Consider the following 20,768-nt stretch of genomic DNA (forward strand, 5'->3'; position numbering starts at 1 on the left):
CACCTAAGAAAGATGCTCGATGTGGAATGTGTTTATCAAAGAAAAGCTGCAAGAGAAGAACCTGTTGCAAGAAATGTAATGCTCAAATATGAAGTACGCATTTTGCAATTTACACTGAAAAAGAAAAGTAATCGAAATTTACTTCAGAACTTGTTTCTAACAGTATATAATTTTAACATGTATATAAAGTTGTAACAGGTATATGAAGTATAAACCTCGGTTTTTCAGAAAAACCTCGGTTTTGTATGAAGCACAGGGGTCATATCAACATTATGTAATGCATACTGCAATTTTATTTCTTACGTTGAACAACCCATTGCTTTAATAAATGAATTTCATCAATTGCGATTATAATTTTTAAATCATTTTCATTAATGTTTACTGTAGTAAATTGAGGAAAATGCATAAGTATTCAGTGTGGGTTCATTGGAGAACCATTGGTAATGAAAGGTATAAAAATTTGCCGGTACTCTAATTTAAACTCTAAAAAACTACTAATTTTACTTCACGAATTATAGCAAAAAGTTTGTTTTTATTTGATACATTATATGGCAGAGTAGAGGTCCCAACTCAATGATGTTTCTCGCATGTATAATAAACTGTGGAGTTTGAAATAAGTCAAAAGGTTAGGAAACTTTCCTCTTACCACTTTTTTTTCTGGAAGATCACAAAATATTTCTCCTACTTACGACTGTCCGTGGAATTGTTCGCTTGAATTCATCGGACCGCAAGTAGAAAGAGGGTAAAGAACACTGATATAGATGCTCTCACTTAAATCACGACTCCAGTTACACTAGAGAGGCTCTTTTAGTTCTTTACTGGAATACTGTTATTTACATCGTTTCTCAAAAAAAAAAAATCCGCTAATAAAGTGTTTGATGGAGGAAACCCTCTTTTTTCAACTTAAAAAGTTAACTATATTTGGTAAGATTTTTTTTTCAGTGTGGCTTTCCAATTTCTAAAAACAAAATATTTGCATGAGTATCAGAATAACACACGCATGTCCAGAGAAACGCAAGCTATTTCCAAAACAGAAAGCGGGATAGTTATTTCGAGATTGAAAAATAAAGATCAGTTCAATGTTGTTGCAACAACGATGACAGCGATATCATGTTGACATTCGATGCAATACAAATTCTAATACTGGATACATGTCTGAGATACAAACGAAAGACGAGGAAATAAGAGAAAAGAAAAGCACTAAGGTGACTCGAGAATACTATACCCTTTCCCAATGTAACGGTCTCTTCTTGCATTTGAGTTTTTCCTTGTTTCTTTCCATACACCTTGGGGGTTGTTCCCATTTCCAACGATATGTGAAGAATAATAAGTTTGGGAATAAAAATTCGGAAATGTATATCGTCGTCAGGCGATGCCCCGAGGATTGATGAACCGTGGCTTTACGAGGAAATCAGTAAATCGTACCGTATACTCACACAACCATCGCAATGGTTTTATGCCAGAGGAAAAAAAGAATACGAGAGGAGGGAAATATCCGGAAAAAACTTATCCCGTCTTTGGAAATGATGGAAAAAAGAAGAAAAAAAGAGGCAGCTGTGTGAAAATTTCCTCACTTTTTTTCTTTAACAAGTCGCTTCTTTTCTCGGAGAAAGTGCCGAGGATTGAGAGAAGTGTTCCAAGGTGATCAGCTGACATATGTGGGACGATAGCTTTTTTAGATGTAACGCCGAAGGAAGTACATATGCGGGAAGAGCCTTCGAATGTGATCCTCAAAGAAATAAAGTGAAAATGTGATCTTGGCGAAGAAGGAGAAAATTGCAGTTGTTTCTCGGTTTTTCGGTTGATGGCTTAAAGTAAAGTGATGAAATCTATTTTTTCTTTTTCCTTTCCCCTTAAAATGGAACTGTTATAAAAAAGAGATTTTCGTGATGCACGTTAGGTGTACATGACCGCCAATTTTCGAACCGAGAGAGAGAGAAAGAGAACGTCGATTTCTCGGTATTCCCGGTCACTTACTAGATTATAGGGTGAAGCTACGATGAAACATTTCATTTACAGACTAAGTAGAAGAATAATGTTTCCTTGAAACTTTTATGTGGCTCTTTTTCCATCATTATAGCAAATATTTTCAGAATAATTTTTTTTAAAAAACAGAAAAGAAACATATTTTAATATTTTTCGACACCTTGAACATTTAACTTAGGAAATCGTTGCATTAGCAAGGAAGGTTATTATGAATCAACGTATCATTGGAAGAAATTCAGTAAAATGTTCGGAAGTCCAGTATGTATAAAAAGAATATATTCGCGAAAGAAATCAGTATCGGGAATTTTACTTAAGCATTACACAAGACAGCTTACCAGTCTTCACATGCACATCTCGGCTTCGAATAGCTCCAACTTTGTTCGCCGCCGTGCATCTGTACGTAGCCGAGTGTATTTCTTGCCGGTATCGTTCACGACTGATAGGAAAAAAAACTAAAGAATTATCGGACCTTATTTCTCTGATGCCGGGAACGTTCAGGACGGGCGAACCGTCCCTCTTTTGCCACCGGACATTCGGCTCTGGCTGTCCACGTACCGAGCACTGAACGACTGTCCCCGTGCTATTAGAGAACTCCACTGTGTCTGGTGGTTCGTGGATAAATTCCGGTCCACGAAGCTGCTTGAAAGGTTGATCAGCCACCACTGAAAGGAGTAATTACTACGATCAGTAAATCAGCATAACTGAAATCAATTACGTAGCTAATTTTATGGAATATCATTGAATCGAATATCAGAATACATCATCTGTAAATTCAACGACAGTATACAGCACCTTCATGCTAAATAACAGAGTACCGTAAACGCGGGTACTTTTATTAAATATTCAAATTAACTTTCCGATAAACCAAATATTATTATTTTTATTTTCTGATTTTTTGTGTATTGATAGACTTTCTTAAATTATGTATACGTAAACAAAATGTTTTTTTTAATTTGAGCCAATTAAAAACAAACGTTTTTGGCCAACATTAAATCTTACATGTTCTTAACACTTCGGCCACTTCATCTTAAAACGTTTTCTATCTTAAATGGAGAACTAGAATATTTCTTGAACACGGGCTCGTAATGCACTTGCGTAAAAGAAAACTTGCATTTCAAATTGCATTGATCATAAAAATAGCAATATCGCACACATGGTTTTTTTTTTTGAAATTTTCACTTAACAATCTCATGTCTTACAAATTGTTGATAAAAAACCCTTTTTTAACAGCCTGTGGGGGCTTAATTATTTCTTTTATGTCATTCTGGTTCTTTCTTTCTTTCAAACCAAGCACAACTCAGGTATATCACCATCTATGGGCGATTTACTATCTAGTGAGTTGCGGCAAAGTGTGATTGTGTGTGTGTACCTAACAACCACCTCATTGGGCATTTTGCCTGTTGTGGCGTTGTATTTACAGTCTGAGTGCGAATGTAGTGTTGTGTTTGATTTTTCAGTGCTGCCATCTATATTTCAGAAGTGAAGTGAGTGATGTGTTATGATTAAATTACAATTTGTAGGTCTGTTGCTATCTGTGGCAAGACTTTTTGGAGGGGGAGATCGGCTCGCATTCACGCCTTGAAGTTGGGAACCACAGAAAACCAACTTCAGCCGACCACCACTGTGGGGCTCGAACCCGGGTCCCCGCGATGCGAGTCCGTCACTATGGCCACTCGACCACCACAGCGGCTGTCATTCCGGTTATAAAACAAAACGTCTTTGTGCTGGGGACACTCCCAAAACATTTGGATACGTTCCATGCTCTATACCAGGGAGCTTCAACGCAAGGCCCGCGTGCCACATTTGGCTCTCGGAGCATTTTGTCGTGGCCGCCAAATGGTTGAAAACATTGAAAAATGATTAATTGTAGAACTAATGACAGAAATAATTGCGGAAAAAAAATTGATGAAAACTCAGAATTACTGAAAGAAACAATTTTTGAAAAAAACAATTTCAGAATTAGTAAAAAAAATAACTTATAAATCGATTTCATAATGTCTGATAGAAAATGTTTCACAATCAATAAAAAAATAATTTCATAATTATTGAAAGATAAATTATTTCAAGATATATTGATAAGGAAAATAATTTCAGATTAACCGAAATGAGTATTTAATGACTCATTTTTGAAGTGATGTAAAAAGCTCTTTGCAGAATTACTGAAAACATTATTTCATTTAATCAAAAATATTCATAATTTAAAAAAAAAAACACAATTTCAGAACAAATAAAATGCTTTATTTTTGTCCCTGTATAACTGGGGACTCCTATCAGCTCCTTATACATATTAAGATGCCACTAACTTAACTGAGTTAGAAGCCCGCAGGCTCCGTGGGAAGTTTCGATTTCGCTCGCCTTGTCTGAAAGGTTTAAGAACGCCCTCCCCCCCCCCCCTCGTTTTCTATACAGTTCACACAACAGCTCTTCTTTCTTCCACAGCTAACTACACCCTGGAAACCATTTTTTATATCTGTTTTTCCTTTTCTATATAGATTGTATTTTCTTCATTTGGCTTTGCAGTATTCGCTTCTGCTTTTTCTGAAACTTCGATACTGAAAGCCTCTTGGAATAACCTTGTATCTTGTTCATCATGTAAAAATATATACTGTTTGTAATTGCATTTTTAATTAAATTGCTGTATTTCGGAAATATGACATCCATAATTATTATCGGCATCTTTTTTCTCAGTCATCTCGTTGGGCATTTTGCCTATTGCGGCGTTATATTTGTATTTTTATAACCTGGTGTGCCAGAAAATGCATTCTTAAGTTCGTTTTTGATGGCGCTTTGGGATTCAAATATGTCAGCTCTCTCACCAGATCTAACAGCATGTAAACAATTGTGAAGTTGGTCATTGCTGTAGTCTATATATCTTCGTTTTACAGGCTGATGCCTGTATTTGTACATTATTTTTCCAGCCTGGAAACAAAAACTTGAAATGGGAAAGACACTGAAAAAATAAACGTAGGTATTCATGGCACAGGGCCGTTGCCAGAAATTAATTTCGGGAGATGTCGCCAAAGTGGTACTGCAATATAGACTCAAGCATTGCTAATAATAGGCTTAAGCATTGTTAATAATAGGCTTAAGCATTGCTAATAATATCCTTAAGCATTGCTAATAATAGCCTAAGCATTGTTAATAATAGACTTAAGAATTATTATTCCTTGCATATCAGCCATTTTACAGCATTTCGGGAGCGGAGATAGACCCCCTCCCCGCTGAGGCCTTGATACACTGTGAAATTATGTTTCTCGGTGTACTCACAAACAATTACCATGGGTTGCAAAAATACGACGTGCTTTGGCCCGTCAGAATGTTGGGCCAAAGGAAGGTGCATTTTTCATGTTTTTTTCAGAGCTTAAATTTCTATTTAATGTTTTCGGAAACAAATGGAAGATTCAACAAACTTTTTTGATCATACTACAATTGAAGGAATTAAATTGTGTTTCTAATTAGGCACTTAGCTATCTTGAGAAAGCTGGATTATAATTTGCACAGTTCAAAGTCTGAGACATGGAAAAACCACGAATAATAACAGTATAAATACCCACCCCTGCTGCTGCCTAGTACCCAATATGTGAACTAGCCAATGCACTCAGTTACCCAGGCTTCTGACTACGGGAAATAGTTCCAAAAATGATTTTTACAGTAATTAGACTACATTTTGTTGTTTTATCCTTTTGGGACAAAGTAGCCCGCGTTTACGGTATCAATTTATATGAACTAAAAAAAGACAGAACATTAGTCTATGTGAAACGAAAAATAGAATGTGATAAAATTTATATTGGGAACAAATAACGCATACTTATGCCGAACACTTCGAGAAAATGAACGTTTCCCCCCTCCCCCCATACCACTGTTTTACATCCAATTGTAAGTACATTGGACATAGTATAAAATTGAACATCGTAATAAAATTGACAGCAAAGAGAAGTGAAATTGAATACTAGAAATTTTTTTTATACCAGAATCGAAATTGACTACATTATTTCAATTGAAAATCGCAGTACGGTGTATTAAATACGAGAATGTCTGTAAATTTAGTGACAAGACATCTGCAATTTAAACATAATAATATTATTGAATAGAATATTTTTTTACATTCAAAATCCAAACTAACTATCATAACCATAATATTTTTTGTTTCTTACCAGTCAGTTATTTAATGAGAAATAAGCACGGATTCAGGAATCGAAATGAAAATCACATATCAGAAACGGCGGACAACGAAAAATGCGTACAAGTCAACACGAGTCGTTTGACTTGTACAGACGTATTTTTTGTTTCCTGAGAAACCGGAAATTAAGGTTTGGTAACCGACTCAAGCGAGATGCAAGGTCAGCGTGATAGTGGTTATATTTTTCTCTCTGAAGACAGCACCCATAGTGTGTCGAAATGCATTCAGATTTTTGCATGTTTCCGTGTATGTGCCTCTTTCGTTGTTCGTCATTTGATATTATATCACGCGAAGGATTATTTACTCTTCGACGAATATTCTTTACGTCTGTATACGTAATGTGAACATCATAACATCACGAAATTTAAAATTCTTTTTTGCATTCAACACCCAAATTAACCTTCGCCGCCACAATATTTTTGTTTTTAATCGGTATCCACAGCCATAGTTATTCAATGAGTAACAAACATAGAATCAGGAATTGAAATGATTATTCTATGTAACTTTTAGAAATGACAACCGATAAAACCTCATTACGTCTTAAAAATTTTGCAGCCAATCAATTCAGAATTTCTGATTAGCTAGACTCAGAATCGGTTGAAAATATTCTACATGTTTTCAAAAATATTTCGAATTGAAAGTCCGAACTTTGAAGATGAATTTGATCGATTTTATTTTCTGATTTAACAATAATGGATGAATGAGCGAATTTTACTTTTCACTGACACACTAACTTCCTAACAACTTTTTTTATATATATTTCCTTAATGACAATAATTTCCGCGGCTATTTGTTTGTTTTATTTCTGGCAGTCAATGACTTTGCCGCTGTGTCGCAGCTGAAAGCTCTAAAAAGTGCGAATAAATCCCTCAAAAATATTTGCCACCTGCGTCCTCCGTATATAACATAGAATTCGTTCTTTTCTCCTCAACAGGCAGGAGAAAAATATTCCCTCTTTTCCTTTCTTTCCTTTGTAAGGAAAAAGGAAAAAAAAACTAACAGGGGAAGAAAAAAGAAACAGTTTGATGGAGTGTTGAGGAGAATGGGCCGAAGAAAATAACCTACAGAACACATTCCGAATGAATTTCGATTAATTTTTTTTCCCTGTTCAAGTGAATGTTTTTTGAAATTTTTTATACGCTTTTTTGTAGGACTTGAAGCTTCAGAAACAAGTAACATACACATAATTCTACATTGGAGAATGAATGATCTTTCGTTTTTCTGTATGTGAAGATTAAAGACAAGATGATGTAGTGCGTGATCAAGAACACGATCCCCTTATAGCTCAGCGGAATTCATGCGGAAAATGATAGAAGAAATAAAAAGAAAAAGACATTTCAGAATGAAAAATATACATGGTGATACGCTCTATGTTTAAATGATCGATTTTGTTATTTTTCTCCCTTAAGCTATGTATAATCTATATATTATCTGGAAAAACAAGGGGAAAAAAAACATGCATACAGTATATGTACAAGAGAGTATAACTATTGAAACTACTCAATGTCATATATAAGTTACGCATTTCTTGAAATCATTCAAAATATGTCTCGGAAAAAAATATTTTATATGTATATGAAACTACGAATATTTGCACGAGTTATTGTGTGGTACTACTTGGAATATTCACTTCGAAGCCTATGTTTTGAGAAAAACAGAATTGATCTTGTGATGTATGTATGTATGTTCTTTATACAAATCTACAGTTTTAGGCCAACCGTCGCCAGATTTTGCATATATATACGAAACAGGACCGGGATTGAACCGTAGGTGACTTTAAAAGTTCGTCAGAGCTGGGCAAATGCCCGAAATGGGCGAAAAACTGTGTGGAGACAATGGTTTTGGGGCCTCAACAATCACTTTCGGAAAATTTACTTTGGTTACCGTGGTTCCCAACAATGCGTTTCAGACGTGTATATATGCCTTTACAATGGTTTGTCAAATCTTTAATGCTGCCATTATAACAGTTTATTCCTTTATAATGGCTTGTCACTTTTCCAATCCTCCCAGTAATTGAAGAAAACCCGGGAAGCGCCGGGATTTTCCTTGCCTATATGCAGGGTGTTCTGTAAGTGTAATGCGGCTTTTATCTCATCATCCGCCCATCGTAGAGGTATAGTTTCAATTTAGAAAATGCTTGAAAGGCGTTTGAATAATATGCACAAGCTGGACGCATGACGTCACTAACAACAGAGAACAACAACTACGGCGACAAAACTGAGAATAAAACTATTCAATGCCATCAGATGAACTCAATGCTTACCTCAAATCATCAACACTCTGGCCCGAAGTTAAAAAAATATTATTATCCACCAACATGCGAGTTTCAACTGCAAAATTACTCAGCACTGCTATCATTTTCACATCAAACTTGGTCAAACTTGGCAGTGGAAGAATTCCCGTAGATCCAAGCACTAGACTGATTCCGTTCCCAAATGGATTCTGCCAGTTGTTAAACTCAGTTCAAGAACTTGCAGACAAAGTCTTCCCAAACATTCAACAAAATCACCGAAACCATGAGTGGCTTTGTGAAAGAGCGATTCTGGCACCGAAAAATGACAGTGTGAACAAGATCAACGAAAAAATCATAAAAATTATTCCGGGAGACTCCACATCTTACAAATCGGTTGACACTGTCACAGACTCAGCGCAGATAGTTCTGTATCCTGCGGAATTTCTGAACTCTTTGTATATTCCGGGTGTGCCACCATACAACTTGACCCTCAAAGTCGGAGCACCTATAATGATTTTAAGAAATTTGGAGACACCGACACTGTGATGGCACCTGACTCTGAGTGAAGAAATTGCACAATTGCATCCTTGAAGCAACGATTCTAACTGAATGTGCAAAAGAAAAAGAAGTCTTCATTCCCCGTATCCCAATTATCACCGAAGAAATGCCATTCACTTTCAAGCGTTGAACACTTCCCGATTGGTTTAGCTTTTGCCGTGACAATCAACAAAGTGCAAGGCCAGTCGTTAGCAGTGGCAGGTATCAACCTACTTGAGCCCTGTTTGCACGTGGGTAATCCAAAAAATTTGTACATCTACACACCAGACTGAAAAACAAAATATATTGTGTATCCACAAGTGATTGCCTGAAGTTTTTAATTAAACTATTTAAAAATAAAAGTAATTTTTTCTTACTTTATTCAGAATTTTTTTTGATTAAGAAATAATTAATAAGCTATGCTTACATACATTTTTTACGAGGCCGGCAGCGTCGCCGGGTATCAGCTAGTTCATTATAATGGATCCAGAAACAAACGAAAAATATCCAAACATCGCCGGCCTATGTGGAATATGTCAATTTCCGCAGGTTTGCAAATGCTAAACGACAAGTAGTATGAATTCACTTCGAACTGATAAAGTGAATTAGAGAATGACAAATTTCCTGTAGAAGAACTTGAAGACATTGGAGAAACAGATTTTTTCTCTTAGATGAGCTGATGGGAAGAGTTGAATTTTCCAACGGACAACTCTTTGCAATGTTCTTTTAAGTTTATTTGAAAATACTTGAATATTTCAGAACCTGCACATTAGCAAAAAAATTTAAGAGTTTGGACAAGCTAGAAAAGACTTTTTTTTAAATCACACACACACACACCTAAGACTACACCAGGAGCAGGGCTAGAAAAATCTATTGCCCGACATGCCTGGGCATATAGAAATTTTTAATGGGCGTGCGTTTTTGTTTTCCATTGCTAGAATAAAAAATATTGATCCTCGAGTATGTAATATTTTAAGTATCGTAGTACGTTTTTGAAGATTTGTCCAGCCTTGCTATATGTATGTGTAACTTGTGCGCAAGGTGGCTAAATAAATGGAATGGAACTTTTTGGTTTTCTATGCAAATTCTCCCTATTTCTAATGATTTAAGGTTGAGTTGACCATGTGGGCGTCATTCGTGTCTTCGCCGTCGTTGGGAACGGACGTGCTATTATCGCGCTCCGCTCACCGACACGCCAGTGCGCCATTTTGTGTCTTTCTTTGTGTTTTTCTTCGTTCTCGTGAGTTTTACTTAGCGTGTTGTTTATTGTTGGGTCATATTCTGCGGTGATTTTCTTTTTTTTTTTTAGCGCACGTTGGATTGTGAGATAAGTGTTTTTTTTTTTTTTTTTTTTTATATTGCTCTCATTTTTTTTTTAAATTTTCGTTGTGTATTTTCGATCGACTTATATTTATTTTTCTCGTTCGCATTTCATTTTCGTTGTTTTTTCGCCAGGTTCGCTCGCTTCTTTGATATAAGTTCGTAGGTTTTTGGACGTTAGTGTTAGCAAACAGTGTATACTTTTTCCCGGGTACTCTCAATAACGTTGTTTCCTTCCATTTGGGCCTATTGTTGTAGTGTTAGTGTTTTGAGATAGTTAGCTAATTCTAATAGGTATAAATTGTACTTCGTAGCTTAATACTTTTTTTTAGAGGGTGGTGTTGTATTCTTTATATACATATTTATTTTATTCTTCGTGATTTAGTGCTGAGCATTCTACTTTACGTAATTTTTTCGTATAATCTCTTACGTATATTTTGCATAGTAATGTATTTTACATTATTTTAATTTCCAGTTAACGTTTCTCATTTTCCTATTTTTAAGTATTATTATTTTTATCTAGCTTTAGCAATAGTGTTAGTATGCCTCGACCTCGACTAGTGTTGTGTAGAGCTTGCGACGGGAGGTTTCCCTGGTCTAGGGGTATAGTAGCTGATAGTTTCAATTGTAAAGGGTGCTTGGTTAGGAAAAGGCTGGAACTCGAGGTCGAAGCTTTACGGGAAAAAGTTAGGGTGCTAGAGGGCCCGGTTATAACGGACCCTCTGGTCGTCGAGCCACCTGTTGATGAAGAAGCAATCTCCACGAACAACGACATTTTAGAGGGCGAATGGGTGGTCGTGGATGAGGTAGAGGGGGATAGTGATAGGGGTTTAATCATCGGCGATTCTATGGTTAGGGAACTTGGGAACCGAGTGTGTAGGGATTTTCGGGGTTTCGAGCGCTGTTGTCTTCCTGGGGGGAAGATTGGCAACGTTCGAGCCGTTTTTCATCGCCGAAAGCTGCCCTTGCGGGTGATTCTGTGGGTGGGAACAAATCAGGTAGGAGCGAATATTAGTGAGTCTCTGTCAGAATACCGGGATTTACTATTATCCGCTAGGGAGGGGGGTTCAGATGTGGCAGTGATTCCAGTGCTGCCAAGGGGTAGTAGGGGATATAGGAGTAGGATCCACCAATTCAATATAGGCCTGAAGGACATTTGCTCCTCACTTGGGGTCACGTTCTTGGAGCTTCCCGCATTTACCGATAGGTGGCTTCGTTCGGATGGGATCCATCTAAATAAGAGAGGGGTCTGGGAGGTTTACGATAGTCTTAGGTCAGGTTTTTTACTCCCAGACCACGTAGTCGGGAATGCGGGTTAGTTAATGATAATCACAACAGTACTGACGGGGAATTACCCACCTCTGACTTAGATGGCTTCTCGATTGACAACAAACCACCGGGCAAATTAAAATGTGTGTTAATAAATGCCAGGAGCTTGGGTAATAAGAAAGATTTTTTAGAAACTATGATAGTTGTGGAGGGCTTGGATCTTATAGCCATTACAGAATCTTGGGCAAACGATGGGGATGAATCTTTCTTACACATCTCCGGATACGATACTTTTTTGAGAAATAGATCTGATAGGAAAGGGGGTGGAGTGTTGATATACGTGAAATCATGTTTGAAGGCTAGAGAGTGTAACGTGCAGAGAAGTGATATTGAAGCCATATGGGTTGAACTTGAGAACAAAAGACGTCATAAGCTTATTGTTGGGGTTTGTTACAATCCACCGAATAGGGATCAAAACTATATCGCCAAAATGCATGATGAAATTTCCTACATGTGTAAGCGAAAGAGGGTTCTCATACTAGGGGATTTCAATTACCCGGGTATTGATTGGGAGAACCTTTCATCTGGAAATCAGTATGAAAGAGACTTTCTTAAGTTGGTGCTCGAAAATTTTTTGTATCAGCATGTATCAGAAGACACTAGGGGTACTGCTATTTTGGATTTAGTTCTTACTAGTTCTGAGGATCTAGTTGAACATGTTTCGGTGGGGGAAGAGTTTTCTTCCAGTGATCATCGTATCGTCAGATTTCACTGTAACTTTTCCTCGGGTAAGGTTGATAACAAAAGACTGGTTCCTTGTTTTCGGAGAACTAACTTTGATGTTTTGCGAAGAAGGTTAGCGGAAGTTTTCAAAGACCGGTTAGAATCAGTAGGGGTGGTAAGTCAATGGGAAGAATTTAGTACGAAGCTGTCCTCTGTTTTGCACGACGTCATACCCTTTGTTCGAAAAAAGCGTGTTTGTACATCACACCCTCTATGGTTCACGGATAGCGTGCGGAACCTTTATCTTGAAAAGAAAAGAGCATTCAGAGAGTATAAAAGTGGACGAGGTGACCTATCATTGTTTACTGATAAAAGAAGACTGTTGAAGAAAGCGATAAGGGATAGTAAAAAGCAAGTTGAATCTAGGTTGGCAGATAACATTGGCTCTGACCCAAAATCATTTTTTCGATACGTCAATAATGGATGTAAGGGGACAGTTGGCCCCCTCTCGATAGGAGGCTCAAAAGTAGAGAGCAATGTAGGCATGTGTAGTGCTTTCAATGACTTTTTCGCGTCGGTTTTTAATGGAGATAATGATATTCGATATACGGGTGTTGCATGGGGTAATAAAACGCTCAACGATATTCAAGTGGAAGACGTGGAGGTCCTAAATCTTCTAAGAAATGTATGTGCAAGCAAAGCACCAGGACCAGATGATATCTATCCCAGGGTTCTCAGGGAAGGTGCTAATGAATTGTTGGGGCCAGTCGCACAGATATACAGGAGTAGTGTTGCTGAGGGTATCGTCCCGAGAGATTGGAAACTGGCTAACGTTGTTCCGATATTTAAGAAGGGTAGTAGAGAAGTGGTGTCTAATTATCGTCCAGTGAGTTTGACGAGCTCCCTCTCGAAAATTTTGGAAATTATCATCAAAAGGCAGTTTGTGAAGTGGATAGACGAGAATAATGTATTGTCGGATAATCAGCATGGGTTCAGGAAGGGGAAGTCATGTGTAACTAACCTCCTTTGCTTCTATGATTACGTGACTAAGGCTTTGGGTAAGAGCAAAAATGTCGACGTTGTTTACCTTGATTTCCAGAAGGCATTCGATCGGGTCCAACATGGCAAACTCTTGAAGCGTTTACACGAGATTGGAATAGGGGGCAACTTGCTGAATTGGATAGAATCGTGGTTAAGAGATAGGTCGCAACGAGTTATGGTGAACGGGGAATTCTCTGGTTGGACAGACGTCACAAGTGGAGTTCCTCAGGGAAGTGTCCTTGGCCCCATACTTTTTTCACTTTTTATCGACAAACTCGATCAGGGTATCGATGGAATTACTAGCAAATTCGCAGATGATGTGAAGCTAATGGGGGTAATCGGAAATGAAAGCGATAGGGAGTTGCTCCAGACCAACTTAAACAAGATTGCAGCATGGGCAAATGAATGGAGCATGACGTTTAGCGTAGATAAGTGCATGGTCGCTCATTTTGGTTCGAACAACCCACGGTTCTCTTACGAGTTGAATGGTGTCACTATCCCGGATGCAACTAGAGTCACCGATTTGGGAATTCTCATTGACGAGCGACTTAAGTTTTCTGAACATTGTTCAGCGGTTGCCAAAAAATCGAATAGAATGCTTGGTCTCATTTTCAAAAAGGTCTCTTCGCGTTCTCCTAAAGTCATTCTTCCGCTTTTTCGAGGCTTAGTTCGTCCTGGACTGGAGTATGCTGTAAGGTTTTGGAGACCATACCTACAGAGGGACATAGACTTGGTTGAAGGGGTGCAGAGAAGAGCTACGCGTGTCCTTATTGGCACACGGGGCTTGAGGTATGAAGAGAGACTTCATTTTTTGAATATGTTTACACTGGATGAACGCAGGTGTCGAGGAGATATGATCGAAGTGTTCAAAATTTTCAATGGGATGGATAGGATGGACCATGAACTTTTAGTACACCGCCAATCGACTGCTTTTACAAGGGGACACCAGTATCGATTGGTGAGGGACAATGCAAGGTTATGGTGTCGCAGGGAATTTTTCTCCAATAGGGTTGTTAATAAATGGAATAGCTTACCCCCGGAGGTAGTAAATTGTAACACAATTGACACGTTTAAAAAGAAATACGATAAACATGTTGGGGTAAATCGAGAAGCTCTATCCATTCTTAGAATAAGACAACCATAAGTATTCTTTATGGGCATTGTATAATATTTTATCATGTGTATATATTATTTGTAATTTGTGTTAATTGCATTTTTAATTGGGTTGCTGTATTTTTGAAACATATGACAACCATATTTTTATGGGCATCTTTTTATCAGCCACCTCGTTGGGCATTTTGCCTGTTGTGGCGTTGTATTTGTATTTGTATTTGTATAATATATTTGGCAATACAGAGTAAGAGAGATCAATAAATAGAGAAGTACAATATTCTGGATATCAAGCCAAGATGATTTTTTTAAAGAAAAGGCACATTGCTCTGTAGGCTTAATCGTAGAGAATACTCCCGGACAGTGAAAGGTTTGTGGTTCGATTCCATACAGAGGAACGTGACTTTTCTTCCCAAAATTTTCCTTCGCTTAGAATCCAGTCAATTGTACTTCGTATAATTAGCTCGGAGAGGTTCATCGTTTCGTTGCCATAAACAAAGATTTAACTTGAATAAACGTGTTGCGGTTCTAGAAGTGGTCACCACTTCTACCGAAAAGCCTGTCTTATAAGGGGTTAAAAGCGAAATCAATTGAAACTTCAATGAGGATAATGAATAGTGAATTATACTTTCGGAGTATGCGTTTTAAACCACTGCAATAAAAATACGCGAGAAAGATATATTTTCAAATGAATATGATTTTTTTACACTAAAAAAAATATATATATATATCTATAACGCTCATTTGAGTATGTTTTACTCAATACAGTCCCGGAAATTTTGCTTTTGTGCGTTAAAATGTAACATTATCACTCACATTATCACGTAATATTATCACTATTAAAATTGGCTCCGCCAAACGAAATAAAATCTGTATCATGCGGTTATGTACGCATGTAATTACGCCTGAACTTATGTTTTGTCCTGAAAAAAAAAACAACTCGATGTTTAAAAACGAAAAATTCCAAAGCGATGACTGGATATAGGCTTGACGAAAATAAAAGCCCACATTCTAGTTTTGATCCAATCATTAACTTAAAATTAAAATTTGTCTTACACGTCCTTTCAGAAGTAAGCAACTCACGGACCAATATTGTATTTTAGAAAAAGCATTAGGATGTCATGATGTTTATCTTATATTTTAATTTTGGTAGTTGCTTTTCATGGTGAAAAATTATTAATTTTATATTCCGTTTGAATTTCGTTTGGATACGTAGCTAACACCACTGAGGATGAACAAGATGTCACCACGATGAACAAAACTTCAACCACTACCCTAAAAAAGTAGCGAAAGAAGTCGCTTAAGAAAAAGAAATAAAACCTGTGAAGAAAATAACAGAAGAAACAAAGAAACTTATGAAAGACCGGAGAGAATTTCAGATTAAGAAGAATGACCCTAAATCAAAAGTGGAAGTGGAATATGCAGAGCTTTGCAAGACGGTACGAAAGCGGATGAAGATGTCAGGAAGTTTAATTGCGATATTGTAAAGAAAGCATTGGAAGATAATAGCTTAAAATCAGCAAAACGAAAACTGTGTAGGGAGAAAGGAAATTTTTGCACTAAAAAGAAAAAATGGAACCATCACAAAAGATGGAAATGAAATCATTAGTATTGTTTAGGAATTTTATAATATTCTATACATACATGAGAAACAGGATCGGAACAAAAGAAAGGGAGCAGAAAGAAGAGAAAATGGAGCCGAATTTGTACAAGTAGCACCTGTGCTGAAAGAGGAAGTCTATAACGCTATAAGATGCATGAAAAAAGGGAAATGCCCAGGTGAAGATGGGATTTCAATAGACATTGTTAAAGAAGCAGGAGAAGAAATTGCCACTGAGCGAGTTGCCTTGTTCACAAATTGTCTCACAAAATCGGATGTGCCTGAAGATTGGAATAACGCAATGATGGTTCTTCTTTACAAAAAGGGCGAAAAAGAGGATATAAATAATTATTGACCAATCAGTCTCCTATCAGTAATTTATAAAATCTTCACCAATGTGCTGACATATAAGCTTGAATCCAAATTGGACGAAGCTCAACCAAAAGGACAGGCAGGATTTCGAAGTGGATTGAGTACAATGGATCACATCCAAACAATCAGGGAACTTATAGAGACACAAGGAATACGAATTACCATTGTGTATGGCCTTCAATGATTTTGAGAAAGCGTTTGACTCAGTCTTCACATCTACTGTTGTTAAAGCTCTAGATATAATTTGGGTAGAGAAGACTTACATCACACAATATCATCAAGAAAATATATGACAAAACAACTGCAGCAATTCGTTTGAATGAAGGAAAAGCAAAGATTAAACTCAGAAAAGGAGTCAGACAATGTGATACTATCTCACCAAAACTCTTTACAGCTGTTTTAGAAGAAGTATTCAGAAAATTGGATTGGGATAAAAAAGGAATTAAAATAAAGGAAGAATTTCTCAACCATTTGCGTTTTGCAGACGACATTGTTTTTATCAGCAGTAATCCAGACGAACTAGAGGAAATGATACAAGAATTGGCGAAGGCAAGTATTCGGGTGGGCTTGAAAATGAATCTGCAAAAGATTAAAGTTATGTTCAACCCTTTGAAGAGGACAATCTTGCTCAACGACACAAAAATAGAAGAAGTAGAAAGCTATGTATACCTGGGACAAGAAATCACCAATGGAATCATTAATGAAATAAACAGAAGAATCAGGATTGGATGGAGCACTTTTTCAAAAACTATGTAATTCTGAAGAGTCACATACCATTATGCCTGCAAAGAAAAGTTTTTAACCAGTGTGTGCTACCAGCACTGACTTATGGAGCTGAATCATGTAAACCCACAAGAAAAACGATACAAAGGCTACAGACAACACAAAGGAGCATGAAGAGATGTATGCTAGGCATCACAAGGAGAGACAGAAAACGAATCACTTGGATAGGGAACCACACAAATGTGTATATCACGGGAAGAATTAAACGTCTAAAATGGAAATGGGCTGGACATATTGCAAGAAGACAGGACAGCAGATGGACCACAAGTATTCTAGATTGGTACCCCCGTGGCGCTAAACGTCCGAGAAGCCGTCCCCATGCAAGATCGATTGACGAGATCAGGAAAGTGTCAGAAGTCAACTGGATGTCTAAAGCATCAAACAGAGCAGAATAAAAAAAATTTTGATTCATCCAGCATTGGATCTTCATCCAGCATTGGATTGAAAATGGTTGTTGATGATGATGATGACGTAGCTCGAATAAGAGTTTTGAAGAAATATTCGTAGAGAATGTGAATTGTGCATCCCGAACCTAGTCTCTCATCAGAATTTTCACAATTTCCTGTAAGGGGAAAAACAAATGATACGGAGCGGCTGCGTTTGTCAGTTTCCCGAAAATCTCCAAAAAACCGGATATCACTCCGTCATTAAAATTTAATTCAACACGGTGAGGGGGCTCTTCTCAGTTTCAACGGTTCTCAACTTACCCGAATTCTCAGTTTTTTCCAGCTTCGGATAATCTCCAGGCACAAACTTTCTTCACGCTTTCGATTGTGCGAATTCTACAATAAAACAGATCGAACGAGAAGAAAAGAAAGAAATACCTCTATTTGTTCATTAGCTCAAGGAAAGGAACGTTTGTGTAGGACATTACTTTATCAAACTTTTCTTCTTCCTACGGATTCAGCAACCACCAGAGTTTTGAAGCAAACATGACATTTTTACGCCGCGAAATAAATAATCAAAATAAAAAGAAAGGAAGAAAACCAAAAAAGCCAAAAATTGAGCTGAAGGAAGGCTGAGAAGGAGAGAATTATAGAGTAGAGAGAGAGAGAGGAGAGAAAGAGGAATGTGTGCGTATATATATAGAAAAGATATGTGTGCTGGTGTAGATCAAAAATTGGGTTTTTCTATACAATTTTTTTAAGCTTGTTCTTGCAGCTAAATTTTTTTCCATCATTTTTTTATTCCTTGAATTTCTTCAAACAATTCGTTGCGGGGAATGCAGAAGAGATACAGAGAGAGAGGGAGAGAGAAGCAGATGTAAAAAGAAAGAAAGAACAAGATAGTTGGAGGAAAGAGTAAGGAGCAGAGAGTGGAAAAAAAATCTAAATGCATTGTGTACTCTCCAATCTTCCCCAAAGATTGATTTCCTTTAAGAAAAGAAAAGATATATATATAGAGAGAGATGCCCTAGAGTGTGTAAACTCTGAATTGAATCTCGCATGTTTAGCAAGTTCGAAAACTGAGATAAAAATCGTCCATCGGAAGATAAAAAAAAGGGATGAACAAAAGGAAAGAGGGGGGAGGGGGGTTAAAAAGAAGATAGGAAAGAGAGGGAAGAGGAAATAGAAAAGAAATCGGCATTTAATACCGAATTCTAAGAAACAATAGAGTTCTATGAAAAGGTTTTTCTTTTCTCTCAGGTTTCTTTCACATTCCCTTATAAACGGAGGGTTAGTGAGAAACGTATTCTTATTTTTTTTTTTGTTATAGCTTTGTCTTTATGATGAAAAGAACGTTAAAATGCAGCAAAACACTGAATTCCAATTCGGAAATAGAAAAAGAAATTAGATTTTTTTTTGGAAACAAATCCAGAACAATCAATTTAATAAGATCTTCGGATGGATGGTTATGAGACAATTCCAAATACATCTCTTCCCTTTTGTACTGATGTAAATGAAAACAACCGCTTAAAACAATTACGATGCACTTAAACTGCATGATATCAGATAATAGATGCGTATTCTCAATAATGTCGGATTTGTGTCTGAGATTGTGTTTACAGTTATGCTTCACTCTCGGGAAAAGAAAAAACCATTATACTAGCTTCCGTATTGCTTCTATTCAATTTGCATCCAGCTCGAACTCATTCCATTTCTTTGAGTGGATTTAAAATATAGGAAAAAAAAAACTTAGTTTAATAATATTAAAAATTAACGGTTTAGCTATTGAATTATATTTTTTTTGTTGTAAATTCTTATAACTATTAGTTTAAACAAATGTTTTAAAAATTGGAAAAAAAAACCAATTACGCATTTTCCTTTCGCTACTGGATGTTTTCAACGACTTAATTTTGCCATGTACAGGGTGTCTCTTAGATTCGGGGTAATTTAAAAATTAAATCATAAAAAAATCAACAATTTGACGTACCGGGTTGTGGTTTGCACCGTAAGTTGCGCTCATAGTGCAAACCTGTTTCCGATCCAGGTAGTGGGTGTGCCCACACTCGCGCCGGAAGGGTGCACATAGTGCATATCGATTTCTGGGCTGCTATAGTGTATGATAAATGCATAAAATGCTGCCATAAAGAAATAAAGTAGTTTTGATTGCAGAGTTCCTGCATCATCATGGATTGTAGCCGCACCGGTGAAATGCGTGAGAGAGACCCGGAAAACTCGCACACTGCTACACGCCATAAGTACTTATAATATGGGAATTTAATCGCTAAACATTTGCACGGTTAGCATTGCGTTCGCTTTCATCTTCAAAAGTATGTTCATTGTTTAATTGGTTGCGTTACCAGCCAGGTGTAATGCATCGAAATTAGTTTCTGCTGCAAATTATTTCATCACACACACACATATATATATAGTTTAAATTTCACAAATTAAACATTTGTTCCAATTATTTTTTAATTATTATTTTGACAAGATAGGTGATTCGCCAAACAAGGTGGCAAAAGAAATAGGAAAACAAATTGCCCATGTGTCAAATCTTATGAGCAATTTTTGTGTTTGAAAAGGACCAGGGTGATAAACAGGACCCGGATGTTGATGAGATTTGAATTTTCATGCTTCTTTTCATTGTTAAAGCATTTTTTTTCTAGTTTTGGGGAATTTTTTTTTCATTTCCCAGATATTTTTTCCATTTTCAAATTTTTTCACAGTAGAAAAGATTGAGGATATTATATGAATATTGATTGCATTGAGAGATAGAGAGAGCACTTATGAAAAAATATGCTTAAATTCTTTGGAACATAAAAGATGCATTTTGGCTTCTTAAACATAGGATACATACAATTTTCTCGGGGAGGAGTTAATTTTTCGTTTGTCACTGGAGAATAACCTTTTCCCTCTTCCCCAGTTCACCAGTCATGCCCCCCTCTCATCTAGCAATAGGACCCTCTGATCAGATTCTTCATGGAACTTTCAATACTTAATCCCTCGTGAAAAAAAAAAAAAATGAGAATCGTCTCAGGTCTTCAAGTCGGAGCCCTGTCAGCCCCAACTTTGTGAGAGCGATAAAACCAGTGTTCCTAATCGTTTAACGAATTATAACTCGTTAATTAGGAAAAAATATTATTTTTGATATAATCTAAACGAGAAAGAAAAGAAAGAAAAAAAGGAAAAACTTTTTTACATATGAGTTTGATATATTGTTTGATATATTGT

General features: G+C 36.9%; 1 protein-coding gene across 3 annotated transcripts in view; it reads right to left on the bottom strand.

Annotated features, from left to right (window-relative positions):
* LOC149086605 (cell adhesion molecule Dscam1-like) overlaps window positions 1-20,768 on the bottom strand; it is a 250,477-nt gene that overhangs the window by 168,547 nt on the left and 61,162 nt on the right. For all 3 annotated transcript variants that reach the window (XM_089230984.1, XM_089230985.1, XM_089230986.1), the window contains exon 2: window positions 2,322-2,648. In XM_089230984.1, coding sequence (XP_089087110.1) covers window positions 2,322-2,648 — 327 coding nt within the window. The remainder of the gene's footprint in view (window positions 1-2,321; window positions 2,649-20,768) is intronic.

This window comes from Pholcus phalangioides, unplaced genomic scaffold (assembly GCF_987345545.1).
Source record: "Pholcus phalangioides strain wild (caught in Gottingen) unplaced genomic scaffold, Ppha-v1.0 ptg000004l_1, whole genome shotgun sequence".
NCBI lineage: Eukaryota > Metazoa > Arthropoda > Arachnida > Araneae > Pholcidae > Pholcus > Pholcus phalangioides.